The 13,552-nt window shown below is 48.4% G+C and overlaps 1 protein-coding gene across 5 annotated transcripts in view; it reads right to left on the minus strand.

Moving 5' to 3' along the window:
* Positions 1 to 13,552, minus strand: part of MED24 (mediator complex subunit 24) — a 32,826-nt gene that overhangs the window by 17,851 nt on the left and 1,423 nt on the right. Inside the window, exons 1-3 of one of the 5 annotated variants that reach the window (XM_037494550.2) lie at positions 6,499 to 6,555; positions 5,932 to 6,070; positions 5,761 to 5,843 (exon numbers count right to left, since the gene is read on the minus strand). In XM_037494550.2, the coding sequence (XP_037350447.1) occupies positions 5,761 to 5,843; positions 5,932 to 6,061 (213 nt within the window). In that variant the 5' untranslated portion in view covers positions 6,062 to 6,070; positions 6,499 to 6,555. Of the gene's footprint in view, positions 1 to 5,760; positions 5,844 to 5,931; positions 6,143 to 6,498; positions 6,560 to 13,552 lie in introns of those variants that run through there. The other 4 variants (XM_037494548.2, XM_037494549.2, XM_037494551.2 and 1 more) reach the window with 4 other exon arrangements.

A 13,552-nucleotide genomic window follows, 5' to 3' on the forward strand; every position in this document is an offset into this window, starting at 1 on the left:
ACTAACTTGGCAGAGCACTTCACAAGTTGTGAAGGTCCTGCACATGTATTTATTTCCCTCTCAGGCTTACTTCAGCCTCTTTCTCCCTCCTGTCTTTCCCATCAGTGTTTACACACCTCAAGATTCTTCTGTTTTTAAAAGAACTTCCTGCTGACCCCACATTTCCAATTAACCACCTCCCTCTCCGGCTCTTCATAGAACCAAGAGTTCTCCGCATTCACTGTCTACCTGACCACCTTCCGTTTGCCATCTGTGCACTCCAATCACCTCTGTCCTCCGGGCCACACCGGGAATCTCCTGGTGGGTCACGAACAGGCTCCTGGTGTTGTGCCCCATGGCCCCTCCTCCAGGCTGAGTCTCCGCAGCATCTGACATTACACTTCCTCATCTTCAGTCCTCTCCTACCTTGGCTTTTCTTGAGCCCACCTTCTGCTGCTTTCCTTCTCTCCTCCTGGCTTTTCAGTCTCCTATAAGGAATTCTTCCCCAATGTGCCTTCCTAAATCGTGATGGGTTCCTCAGGAACATGGCCTGGGTCACCTGCTTGCTCACTCTCCACACTCTTGGAGCCGTCTCACCCATACCCATGGTTGCAACCAGCTCCTGCGATGACGATTCCTCAATCAATATCTTCAGCTAGCACTCTCCTTCTGAGTTCCAGACGTATATGGTCAGTGTCCACTGAGCACCTTCTCTTTGGTAGCCCCCAGAGGGGCCTATACCTAACAAGACTGTAATTGAAGGTATCATCTCCACCCTCCCTGTATCCCAACACGGACAAGAGCGTTCCCCTACAGCCCTGTGCTCCACAATCCCACAGCAGTCCAGTAACCAACCAGAAGCCCAGGCACTAGCCTTGATGTCTCCCTCTTCCTCACATCTCACACCCATGGAATCACCACATCCTCTCAATGCCACTTCCAAAATTATTCCTAAATTCATCTTTTTTTCCTGTTGTCTCTCCCCAAGCTTATATTGGTATCATTTCTTCCCTGAATCACCGCAATAGCATAAATCAGAGATTTGAAAACCAGTCAGAGCAAGACCTGGCTTATCACATTTTTGCAAATAAAGTTTTATCAGAATACAGTCATGTCAACTTTTTACATAATGTGTACCTCTGCTTTTGAGCTAAAATGACAAAATAGTGGCAAAAGAGACTATACAGCCTACCAAGCTAAGATTGCATTTTTTCCATTACAGAAAAAATACTCCAGGCTAAACGATCTCCTGCTTTTGTCTCACCTCCCTCCAACTCTTTCCAGACCACAACCAAAGCAATGTTTCTAAAATTAATCCGCAAGTTCCCCAAATCCAGAAAGTCAAAGAAATCAAAATACAATAGGATTTTTTTAAAGGAGTTAGGAAGGTACTTTTAAAATTTGTCAGGAAGGGGCTTCCCTGGTGGTGCAAGGGTTAAAGTCTCAGTGCTATCAAGCTATCACCATTCACAGCAGCACCAGTTAGATCCCCGGCTAGGGTGCTGACCCACATGGCGCAGCAGACCTCTCCTGTCTCGCCTGCTGCTCCCCTCAGCAGTGTATTTCAGTCAGTCCACCTGTTCTGCTTCCCACTCAGTCTCTGGTGAATCCTCTCACCCCCTATACCTCTGGCCTACACACCTCTTGTATGCATAAATAAATAAGAAATAAATCTTTAAAAAAAAAGTCAGAAACAACTTTAATTACAGTACACATCAGTATGATACAGCAGTTAAAAAGAGTAAGATAAATGACTACATGCTAACGTGGAAAACAGACATGAAGCCAAAAGGAAAAGGAAGCATAAGAACTATATGTCAACTAAGGAATACTATTCAGTTACTTAAAAAAAGAATGAACCACTGACATACCTAACAACATAAATACATCTCAAAAATATTTATGTTAAATTAAAGAAGACAGAGTCTCAAGAGTATACACTATATGTGGGCCTCCCTGGTGGCGCAACGAGTAGGGGTTAAGCACAGCACTATGAAGCAATACACAGCCTCTGCAGCACAAGTTCTATCCCCAGCCAGCCAGGGAGAAACCCACAAGGCGAGGCAGACTTCTCCTGACTCGCCACTGCTCCCCTCAGCAGTGTATTCAGTCAGTTTGCCTGTTCCGTTCCCCACTCTATCTCTGGTGAATCCTCTCACCCCCCACATCCCTGGCCTGTGTCCCACCCAGCTCTTGTATGCATAAATAAACAATCTTTAAAAAAAAAAAAAGTATACACTGTATGATTCCATTTCTATGAAATCCAAATATAGGCAATGTTTTTTATGGTAACAGAAATCATTTTGTGGCCATAGGAAAACAGACTAGAAAGAACACAAGGAAACTTTTTGAGAGAATGAAATATTATGCATCTCAATTTGGATGTTAGTAACATGGGCGTACGCAGTTGATAACACTTACTAAATTAATTTTAAGATCTGTGAATTTTACTGCATGTTAAATATATGTGCACGTGTGCATTTTATTGCATGTAAAATACATGTATGCACACATGTATACACACACATATACACACATATACCATTCCTCTACTTAAAACCCTTTAAATGATTATTACTAGTCAAGTCTAAACTCCTTAGCATCACTCGTAAGTTCATTCTGGCCTAACCTCTATCCTCAGTCTCATCAAAGTGTTAGCCCAGTATTTTTCAAAGTATGAACCAGGAACCCCTAGGTTCTGGGAGATAAAAACTAGTTCTAAAATACTACAAAGATATTATTTGCCTAACTCACACTCCTTCTCACAATTGTACATGTAATGTTCCAAAGGCGCCATTGACATATGATATTATATCACATGTCAACAATTGGAATATCTGTATAAGTCAGTTATGGATATTTCCCAAATGACTAATCCATATTATAAAATCATGCATGAAGTAAAAAAATCTATTAAAAGTGCAAGAGGGGGCCTCCCTGGTGGCGCAAGGGGTTAAGACGTAACCTACAAAGCTATCCGCAGCCACTGCAGCAAGAGTTCAATCACAGGCCAGGGAGCTACCCACATGGTGTAGCAGACCTCTCCTGGCTTACCCGCTGCTCCCCTCAGCAGTGTATTTCAGTCAGTCCTCCTGTTCTGCTCCCCAATTTGTCTCTGGTGAATCCCCTCATCACCACCCCCTGCACCTCTGGTCTACACCCCAGCTCTTGTATGCATAAAGAAATAAATCTTTCTTGGGCCTCCCCGGTGGTGCAGCGGTTGAGCGCTCGGTTGCGAAGCTGCCCGCGGCCTCTGCGGCGCTGGTTCGATCCCTGGCTGCTCCCCGGCCACCAGAGGAGGGTCCCACATGGCACGCAGACCTCTCCTGCCGCCCGCTACTCCCCTCAGCAGTGTACTTCGGTCCTTCTGCCTGCTCTGCTCCCTGCTCTGGCTCTGGTGAATTCTCTCACCCTCCCGCGCTTCTGACTGTACCCAGTGCATGTATAAACAAACAAACAAATAAATAAATAAAGCATGCTGCTATAAAAAAAAAAGAAAGAAAAAAATCTTTCTTTAAAAAAAAGTGCAAGAGAGTGACTAGTAGCTTCAATATGAGTATAAAAAGTTCACTGAGGTGGTTTCACATCACCAGTTGAGTTTTAATGCAGTATGTTCAGTTATTTGAAAAGCTTATTAAAATTCCCCTCCCTTTTCAAATTCTCTGATGTTGTAAGGCCAGATTCTCTTTATCATTCAACCAAAATAGCCTATTACAACAACTAAATGCGGAACATGAGAATTCAGCAGTCTTATATTAATTTTTTTTAATTTTTTTTTATAGAGGCATGTTTTATTTATTTTTTTATTTATTTGTTTGATGGTTTGTTTATACATGCACTGGGTACAGTCAGAAGCACGGGAGGGTGAGAGAATTCACCAGAGCCAGAGCAGGGAACAGAGGGTGAGAGAATTTACCAGAGCCAGAGCAGGGAACAGAGCAGGCAGAAGGACCGAAGTACACTGCTGAGGGGAGCAGCGGGCGGCAGGAGAGGTCCGCGCGCCATGTGGGACCCTCCTTTGGTGGCCGGGGAGCAGCCCGGGATCGAACCGGCGCTGCAGAGGCCGCAGGCAGCTTCGCAACCCAGCGCTCAACCGCTGCGCCACCAGGGAGGCCCTGTGTGGTTATTTTTCATTAAAAAGTTATTTATATTGGGCCTCCCCGGTGGCGCAGTGGTTGAGCGCTGGGTTGCGAAGCTGCCAGCAGCCTCTGCAGCGCCGGTTCGATCCCCGGCTGCTCCCCAGCCACCGGAGGAGGGTCCCACATGGCGCGCAGACCTCTCCTGCTGCCCGCTGCTCCCCTCAGCAGTGTACTTCGGTCCTTCTGCCTGCTCTGCTCCCCTCTCTGGCTCTGGTGAATTCTCTCACCCTCCCGCACTTCTGACTGTACCCAGTGCATGTATAAACAAAACAAACAAATGAATAAATGAATAAATAAATATAACATGCCTCTATTAAAAAAAAAAAATAAAAAATCTTCTATTTTTAAAAAAAAAAAAAAGTTATTTATATTAACACAACAGTATTTTTTACTACTTTTTTTTTTTTTAAGATTTATTTTATTTATACAAGCACTGGGTACAGTCACAAGCGTGGGAGGGTGAGAGAATTCACCAGAGCCAGAGCAGGGAACAGAACAGGCAGACTGATGAAATACACTGCTGAGGGCAGCAGTGGGCATGGCAGGAGAGGTCTGAGCACCATGTGGCACCCTCTCCGGTGGTCGGGGATGGACCCAGCGCTGCAGAGGCTACAGGCAGCTTCACAGCCCAGCGCTCAACTGCTGAGCCACCAGGGGAGGCCCATTTTTTGCTACTTTTAAATAAGTCCATAAATATTCTTTTGACTTGTTTTAATTTCTAAAACTGTAAATATGGAAAGAGATAATAATGTATACAAACAAAAACTCTGTGAAAGCCTATAATTTGTAAGTGTATAAAAGGGTCCTGAGAACAAAACTGTTTCTCTAGCCATACCAAAAAATAATGTTTTTTTTCCTTAAATAGCATCATGTAACTTTTGCCTCCAAGATTTTACATATACTGCTTTGTATACGTTCATCAATCTACCTTCTAGTCAGCATTCAGGCTTTGGGGCCTCCCTGGTGGCGCAGCCAGTTGAGCGCTGCACGGTGAAGCTGTCCGCAGCCTCTGCAGCACAGGTTCGATCCCGGGCAGCCAGGGAGAAACCCACATGGCACGGCAGACCTCTCCTGTCTCGCCCGCTGCTCCCCTCAGCAGTGTATTTCAGTCAGTCTGCCTGTTCTGTTCCCCACTCTGTCTCTGGTGAATCCTCTCACACTCCCGCACACCTGGCCTGTACCCCGGTTCTTGTATAAATAAATAAATCTTCCCCAAAAAATTGAAAAAAAAAAAACATTCAAGCCTTGATTTAAACATTACTTTCTCCAGCAAGCCTTCCCTGATTCCTCAGACTGATTCAGGTGTCCTTCCCATGTATGCCCATAGTACTCTGTCCTACCCATATCATAAACCATCCTGTGACTGCTTCTTCCAGTCTGTATTACCCACTAAAACTCCTTATGTGTTGGGATCAGGTTTTGATCACAGCTATAAACCCACAGACAAGAATTCATGACTATTAATTGAAAGAATAAGTTAACGACATAGTCACCACAACCAACAAGTATTACTATTTTCATGAGAAAACAGCTCAGAGAAGTGATGTGTTCAAACTAATTCACCGAGAAAGTATGAGCTGCAATTGCACTCCAAATCTTTTACTTTCAAACCCTCACTCTCTGGAGAAGATGGGCAGTTTACCTGGGAACTAATGGCATACTTCAGGTAGGACAGGATGAGAGGATTGGGGGAAGGTCCAATCATGGCCTGCTCCAGCAGTGCTTCTGCAAGGGTAATAACAAAGAAAGACTGAGTATGTACAATTTTTCTGGGTTTACCCCTCCCATCCTTCCTTCCTCCTTCACTTGAGACCTGCTAGGTTGAGAATGTCCCAGGTAGCTCCTTTGGGAAAGAATTTCTTCATGTTGATTGCCCATTGATAGTCACTCCATCGCTCCTTCCAGGCTTGTAGAATTGCTTGCTTCAGGTTCACCACCTTCATGATTTCACTCTGAGGAGGAAGGGCCGGTGGCGGTCAGCTATGAGGTGGGAGCTACCTAGCTCGAGAAAGAGAAAGGCGACTCTGAGGAAAGAACAGGGGAGGAAATAGTTGAACGGAGGGCAGAAGATGCAGGCAGATTTAAGGCAGGCAGAGGTACTACAAAGAAAAATAGGCGAACAGGGCGGGTTAAGGGTCCTCTCAAGCTCTTCCCTTCTAAACCATCTTTCCTTGAACTGGAGCACTAAGAGGAGGGAGTCAAGGAGGCTTGATACAAAGAGTAAAGAGGGCAGCAAGGGGTTAAACCAGTTCCAGTTCCGTGGAACCGGCTGAGGCTGCGTCCCTCAGCCCAAATCCAGATTTCCCTTCACCTTCCTCAATCTTAAAACTATAGCTCCCTATTTTCTTTTCATCCACCATCTCCCCAAATTTAAGCCTACCGGACGATCTAGTTCTAGAGCCTAGGCATCGCCATCTTGGCACTTATCAAAGAAACAATTTTCTATTGGCTGGGAGTAGCAACCATGAGCCAATAGGAATACAACAGGAGACAGGTCGCGCCAGGATGTCTTCTGGGAATTGTAGTTCCTTGTTCTGGGCTAGCGAGGGAGCTGAGGGACTAAGCTAGCGAACTTATTATTTCTCTCCTTTAGGATCCGACACACAGGATTTGAGGCATCATAGAGATCAGGGGCTGATGGGGGCGGGAGTAGGGGTGGTCTCGAAAGGCCCCTCGCAATCAGATGTCGCCCGATGTCGTCACCGCCGTCCGGGCATTTAAATCCTCTTCTGACACCCTTTCATTACCCGCTAGTTAGCAGGCACAGCCAGGGTGTGGCGTTCCTTTAGCAATATGGTTCTTTCTCTTTCCTGGCCTGTTTTTGTTCTCCTAAATCCCTGGCTCTACCAGAGTTCTCATTCCACGCCCGTATTTTCAGAAAGAGCATTGAGGCTGTCAGTTGCACACACATCACCACATGACTCCCAAAGCTGAGGGTCTTCCCAGAATCTCTGGCACTGCACGCGGGAGAAGTAAGGAGGAAATGAAGAAGGAAACTGAGATTTAGGTTCTCAAAAACAAGGACAGTCTCAGGAACTGCCATAGCCAAGAGGACCTAAGGATGGTACTAAATGTAACCTGGTATCTGGATGTGACTCTGGAACTGAAAAAGAATGGTAAAAACTAAGGAAATCTGAAAAAAAGCATGAACTTTAGTTGATACTAATGTATCAATAACGGTTCATTAATTATAGCAAATGTACATATTGTGTAAAATGTTAACAAGTGGTACTCCCTGGTGTTATGCACAGCATTAGGAAGCAATACACAGCCTCTGCAGCACAAGTTTCATCCCTGGCCAGCCAGGGAGCAACCCACATGGTGCAGCAGACCTCTCCTGTCTCCCCTGCTGCTCCCCTCAGCAGTGTATTTCAGTCGGTCTGTCTGTTCTGCTCCCCACTCTGTCTCTGGTGAATTCTCTCACCCCCCACACCTCTGGCCTGTACCCCAACTCTTGTATGTATAAATAAATAAATCTTTTTTTTTAATGTTAACAAGAAGAGAAATTGAGGCATGTGGGACCCTCTATATCTTCTAATTTTCTTCCTACCAAATAAATTTCCTATAAATTTATTCTTAAACAAAATCATCAAAATCAATGTGATGTCTCACTTATCCTTTGGAAACATATTAAGAAAATTAAGTCCAGGACTTCAGGCATAAGCCCTTCTTTCCCTGCCAGGGAGAAGCCCAAAAGCAAATACTACCCACCTCTGGCTGCACTGTCTGCGTCTCCCTACACACAGCCCTGCCCCATGGACAGATCTTTCTCTAACACTAATACAGGGACAAAAGAAGACATGGGCACCTTTAGCCAGTGTCTTGCCACCCCTATTTTCAGCCCCTACCCCATACCCAAAAGAGCCTGATACCCCAATCCTTCAGTCAACGCGGCATCCATATTCCCCAACCACCATTCTCTGACCACCTTTTCAGTGAAAAAATCAGTTCCCAAGGGGAAGAATTTGGGAAAGCAACCCACTCCACCTCTGTAATCAAACTTATGGTCTTTAAGGTAAAGAATAACAAGATCCTGGGTATCTGGAATACAGTCTAAACAGGGAGACAAAGACTCCTGTTTCAAATGAAGGGGAGCATGCAGCTGGAGGAGGCCTGGATCACATCCCTGTAAGGTCATTACTGCCTCTGGACTATACACCCACACCCCCCTCCATTCTGTTCCCTTTTGTGCCTGCCCAATTGACACCGCTGGGAAATTGTGTTTATACAAAACAGCTGCCAAATATGTGTAGCCAAAACTTCCAAAGCAGGAAAAAGGGACAACCCAGACTCCTCACATTTTACCTCCAAACCCCTCGCACCCACCCCACCCCACACACACATAAGATGGCCACAAACCAATTTCTCTGGCGAATTTTACATACCTGGCCTCCCTTCTTCTCCCACACCCCTCACTCTATCATTCCTCTCCTCTCAATCCTTTCCTGTTACAGCAGCCTCAGGTCCCCCACCTGAGCCATTCTGGGACCCTGCAGCTCCTTCCCCAGCCCTCACAGCCCAAACTGCCTGGCTTGGAGAGACACTGTCAACAGTCAGTGCTCCTGACTGAGTTAGTGGGTGTTGGGTCTGCTCCACATGAGAGTAGGGAATGTTTGGGCCCTGAGGGTAGTGATATTCTGAGCTCAAACTATTCCTCACTGGCAGGAAGCCTGGCAGATCTGAGGGGGGGAGACTCCCCACTTCACAGTCACTTGGAAATGGCTTTTGTAGCCGGGTCATCTGCCTTCCTTGTTCCCCACCACCAGCAGTGCCTTCTCTAGGCTTGGCAGGGTTCCCCTGAGGACTGGCCCCTAACGGAGAACATGGGCTCCCTTAGCTCTGGGCAAGGGCCATTTTCAATTTGTCTAAGTTGACTGTCCTGCCTTTCTTGTCTGTAAATATCAGAGACAGTCTTTTCTCACACCACCTCTCCCCCCTGCACCATGAGAGCTTCCCAGGACCCACTGGAGCTCTCTCATTGCCCACCACCAGGACAGGACTCCATGAGACCCCACTAGAGGGTGAGAGAAGAGAGGCTAACATCCCCCATGGGTGTAAAAGGAAACCCTTACCCCACATAGCCCCTCTCCAAGCACCACTTACTTTGTTTTCTTCTGGCCATATCATCGTCTCACCCAGCCTGATGAAGGCTGAGCCCCCATCTGTGCGCTCTTCGCCCCAAACCCCAGCCTCTTCTTCTAGTGGGCTGGTCTGGCTGGAGAAAAGGGGCAGGTGGAAGCCAGCCAGGCAGAGTGACATGGCAAGCTGGCCTTGGAGCAGCCAAGGAGCTAGACAGGAGTGGGGCATGGGATGGGGAAACCGCATTTTGAGTACCCAGGGGGAAGAGGACATTCCTTATCTAGGCTAGTTAGAAGTGTAAGGAAAAGTGGCAAGTCTAGACCCAGAAACCCAGAAACACTGAAACACTTGGTAAGGATAAAGGCACAGAGGGCTTCACCTCCCCTTTTCTCCAAGGGAAACTGAGTCATTCCCCTACCCTTATTGAACTTTTTTTCCCCCCCTTTGGAAGCCTGCCTGGCCCCCTCCCCACTACGGAGAGTGCATTGGCAGCAGGTGGATGGGGAGAGACAGTCCCTCCACACAGTGATACATAGCGGGCTCCAGCCCCGTTCCCTTCCCCCTGCCAGTGCCCACATGGAATCCCTGCTTTCCATCTATCTGGGGGAAGAGAGGGTGAGGGAGAGGCCTAGGTAGGGCTGGCCCTATCTCAGGCACAGGCCCAGGTCCCCTCCAGTTGCCTTCTTTGTTTTTCAACTGTCCCCACTCCCTTTCTGGAGGTCCAGAAACAGTCCAGCCAGGATGGTGGAAGGCAGAATTTGAACCCATTCTCAGAATTGAACCATTTTCCAACACTCTGAAGGATGCCTTCCCTCTCCACACTCCCAATCCAAAGAGGCCAGATGCTTTAATGCCAAGGCCAGGGGTGGCAGGGAAGCCTACATTCTCTTCATACTTCCAGCCCCCCCACCCCCACCCTTCCAGCCCAGGTAGATCCTAGTCTCCAAGCCAGCCTGTCCCATCCTCTCTTCCACTGGAGAGGAAGGGCTGCAGGACAGTAAGCCCAAACTCTGATGGTACAGGACCTGCCCCCTTCCCCTCCCCTCTTCTCTCCTGCCACAATGGCAGGAGGAGGGGGTTCTATACAGAAGTAAAACCAGAAGCTAGGAAAGTTTAGGGGATCTGATCCTTGGAGCATATTAAATTCTAAAAATAAAATAAAATAAAATAAAAATACCTCCCTGTTGGCCCAAGGGGTTAAGTCCCAGCACTATGAAGTTATCCACAGCCAATATAGCACCAGTTCGATCCTCAGCCAGGGAGCTGACCCATGTGGTGCAGCAGACCTCTCTTGTCTCACGTGCTGCTCCCCTCAGCAGTGTATTTCAGTAGATCTGCCTGTTCTGTTCCCCACTCTGTCTCTGGTGAATAAATGAATAAAATAAATCTCTTTTTTTTAAGATTTGTTTATTTTTATACAAGAACTGGGGTACAGGCCAGAGGTGTGGGGGGTGAGAAGATTCACCAGAGACAGAATGGGGAACAGAACAGGCAGACGGACCGAAGTACACTGCTGAGGGGAGCAGCGGGCGAGACAGGAGAGGTCTGATGGCCATGTGGTTATCTCCCTGGCCAGCCTGGAATCGAACCAGCGCTGCAGAGACTGCAGACAGCTTCAGAGCGCTGTGCTCAACCCACTGCGCCACCAGGGAGGCCCAAATAAGTCTTTTTTTTAAAGATTAGTTATGCATACAAGAACTGGGGTACAGGCTAGAGGTGCAGGGGTAAGAGGATTCACCAGAGACAGAGTGGGGAGCAGAACAGGCAGATCTACTGAAATACACTGCTGAGGGGAGCAGCAGGTGAGACAGGAGAGGTCTGCTGCGCCATGTGGATTAGCTCCCGGCCTGGAGATCGAACTCATGCTACAGTGGCTGCGTAGTGCTGAGACTTAACCCCTTGCACCAACAGGGGAGTCCAATAAAATAAATCTTTACCAAAAAAAGCAGGGTGGGGGAGGGGAGAGTATGTCAAATGAACAAATAAAGTGGGAGAAACCCTGAAAGAAAACCTGGAGAAGACATCAGTTTCTTTTTTTCCACTTCTTGCCCTAAAAGCAAGGCTCAGCCAGGCCTGACTCCTTTCCCTGGCTCCCTTTTTGTGACCCATAACCAGGGCACCTAATGGGACCATGGTGATTGATAGGAGGAATTAAGTGGCCACTTTACTCTTAACAGGGTAATTGTTGGCTAATTTCCCAGTCTCTCATCTTTGCCAGCCACTTGATCTCCAAATCCCATAAACTTTCCTCCTTTCTTCCATCTCCATCATCTTTTCTCAGTTGAAAGATCACTAGGGAGAGAACATCAGAGTAATGCTTCTCATAGCTGGTGGTATCTCCATTTCCTATCTTTCCAGAGCTCCCCAATAAGTGAAACTGTGTCTACAGAGTCAAGGGGTGTCTGTTGGACGCCTCTTCATTTGCTGACATCACACAGAGCCCAGGAGATCAAATGAAATGGAGGGGAGAATTCCTGAGGCCCAGGCCGCAGAGCTAGTTCCCGGGCAGGCTGGCAGAGGGCCTGTCCTCCCAGCCACTCAGGGCTTCTCCCCAGGGGTGGAGGATGCTGTCTGGAGTCTTAGCTTCCAGGCATTTGGAGGAAGCACTTCAGAAAGATAGCTAGATCCCCTTGTTTCTAAGGCTGGGACCCTTGAGAAATATTGGGGTGCTTCCTAGCAACAGACTGGGAGGGAGAGGAGGAAGAAGGAAGAAAGGGAGGGGCCTGGGCTTAGCTGCTCTGATGGGAGCCCAGAGAACAAGCTGTTCCTGCTGCCTCCTTGGCAACCAAAATCTAAGAGGGAGGGAACCATCCCTTGGAGGGTCTCTAGCCGTCCTCACTGTGCCCCACCCTCCTGCTGTCCCTGTGGACTTAGCCCTGAAGCAGAGAGGAGAGGGTTGTCAGGAAACAGCCTGGGTGGGGGTTTCATGGGGAGGAGAACACAGGAACTGGGCATGAAATGCATCTGAAAAGAGCTAACTTTGAGAAATGGGGATAGGCAGGGTAGTGGGGTGCATGGGGAGTGACATAACACAGGACAGAGGCTTGAAGCCTGGACCTGGCCTGGATCCTGGATCTGGTGAGATGTCTGCTTGGAGACAGTGTGCCTTTCACTTTGCCCTTGCTGGGGTCTGTTACCAGTCCATTTCGGGAGCCAAGGAGCAGGAGATAGGTGAGAAGATGAGAAAGGCGAAGTCTTGTCTTTGCACTTAAGGTGTCCCCCTCTGGCCCTGGAGGAAAGGTGGATCTGGAGGCACTTCATTTCTATGGCTCTGGGTCTGGGATTTCAAAAAGTATCCTCCTTCCCCGCCCCCCCCCCTCCCGCCCAAAGCTTTAGGGCTTTTCATCCAACAGAGATGTGATAGGGAGAGCCAGAATGGAGGGGAGAGAAAACCACAGTACTTTCATCTCCCCTCTCAACTCCAATGCCCTGCCCTAATCCAGATCACTGCCAGACCTCTCCATTGCCCACTGAAGGGTGCAGAGTACAAATGTGGCTTTTCTCATTAATGTCTCATGCACTGGGATTCTCTCCCAACTCCTTGGGCAGCCCTATCCCCAGGGACTATTTCCACACAAAGTAGAGCGCATACCCTGAGCACCGCATACACACCGCAGCCCTGCTCCCCAGGGTTTCAGCCTGATCACCAGGGAGGTGGCAGATAGCCATCCTCAATGCACCTAGCATTGTACACTGTCCTGGCTCTGCACGAAGCAGCAGCCTCCGGCCCCACACTGCAGCTGTTGCATGTCCACTGCCAGCTCAGGCTGAACCCACAGGTTCGCTTACTGCATGCTGACTCGGCACACTGCCGCTTGCACTGCCACTGCTGCAGCCACCACTGCACACTGCAGGCTCCTGTGGCCCGCTGCACACCCCTCATGGCCACCATTCCACTCTGCATCCCCTGGGTTTCAGACCAGCTGCCCTTCTCACCCAGGTGACTCACAAGGCACCTCCCCTCCACCCCACATTACAAACCCCCCACACACACCCCCAGTAAGAGAAGAGACTCCAACAGACCTGAGGAAGCAGGTGGCTGAGACTAAGATGAGCAAGGACAGCCCAACTCAGGTAGGCTGTTGGTCAGATCCCCACACTAAGCGAGTGATCTGCCCAGTATAAACTGGGTGATTGATAGAGTAGCTTCCCTTAACACACACACACACACACACACACACACACACCCCTCCCCAAGAGCCGACAGTGGAGATAGGGCCCCGCCCTGGGAGCCGTGGGAAGGCTGTGGCCCCCGCTGGTAAAACTGAGCTAATGACAGCGGGGAAACCGGCGGGGCCAGGGGGGGTGATGGGGTAATTAGAGCTCTGCCTGGCCTGGGAGATCCCAAGATAAAA

The sequence above is a fragment of the Talpa occidentalis genome, unplaced genomic scaffold, assembly GCF_014898055.3.
Source record: "Talpa occidentalis isolate TD23 unplaced genomic scaffold, MPIMG_talOcc4v2.1 talOcc4.7, whole genome shotgun sequence".
Lineage (NCBI taxonomy): Eukaryota > Metazoa > Chordata > Mammalia > Eulipotyphla > Talpidae > Talpa > Talpa occidentalis.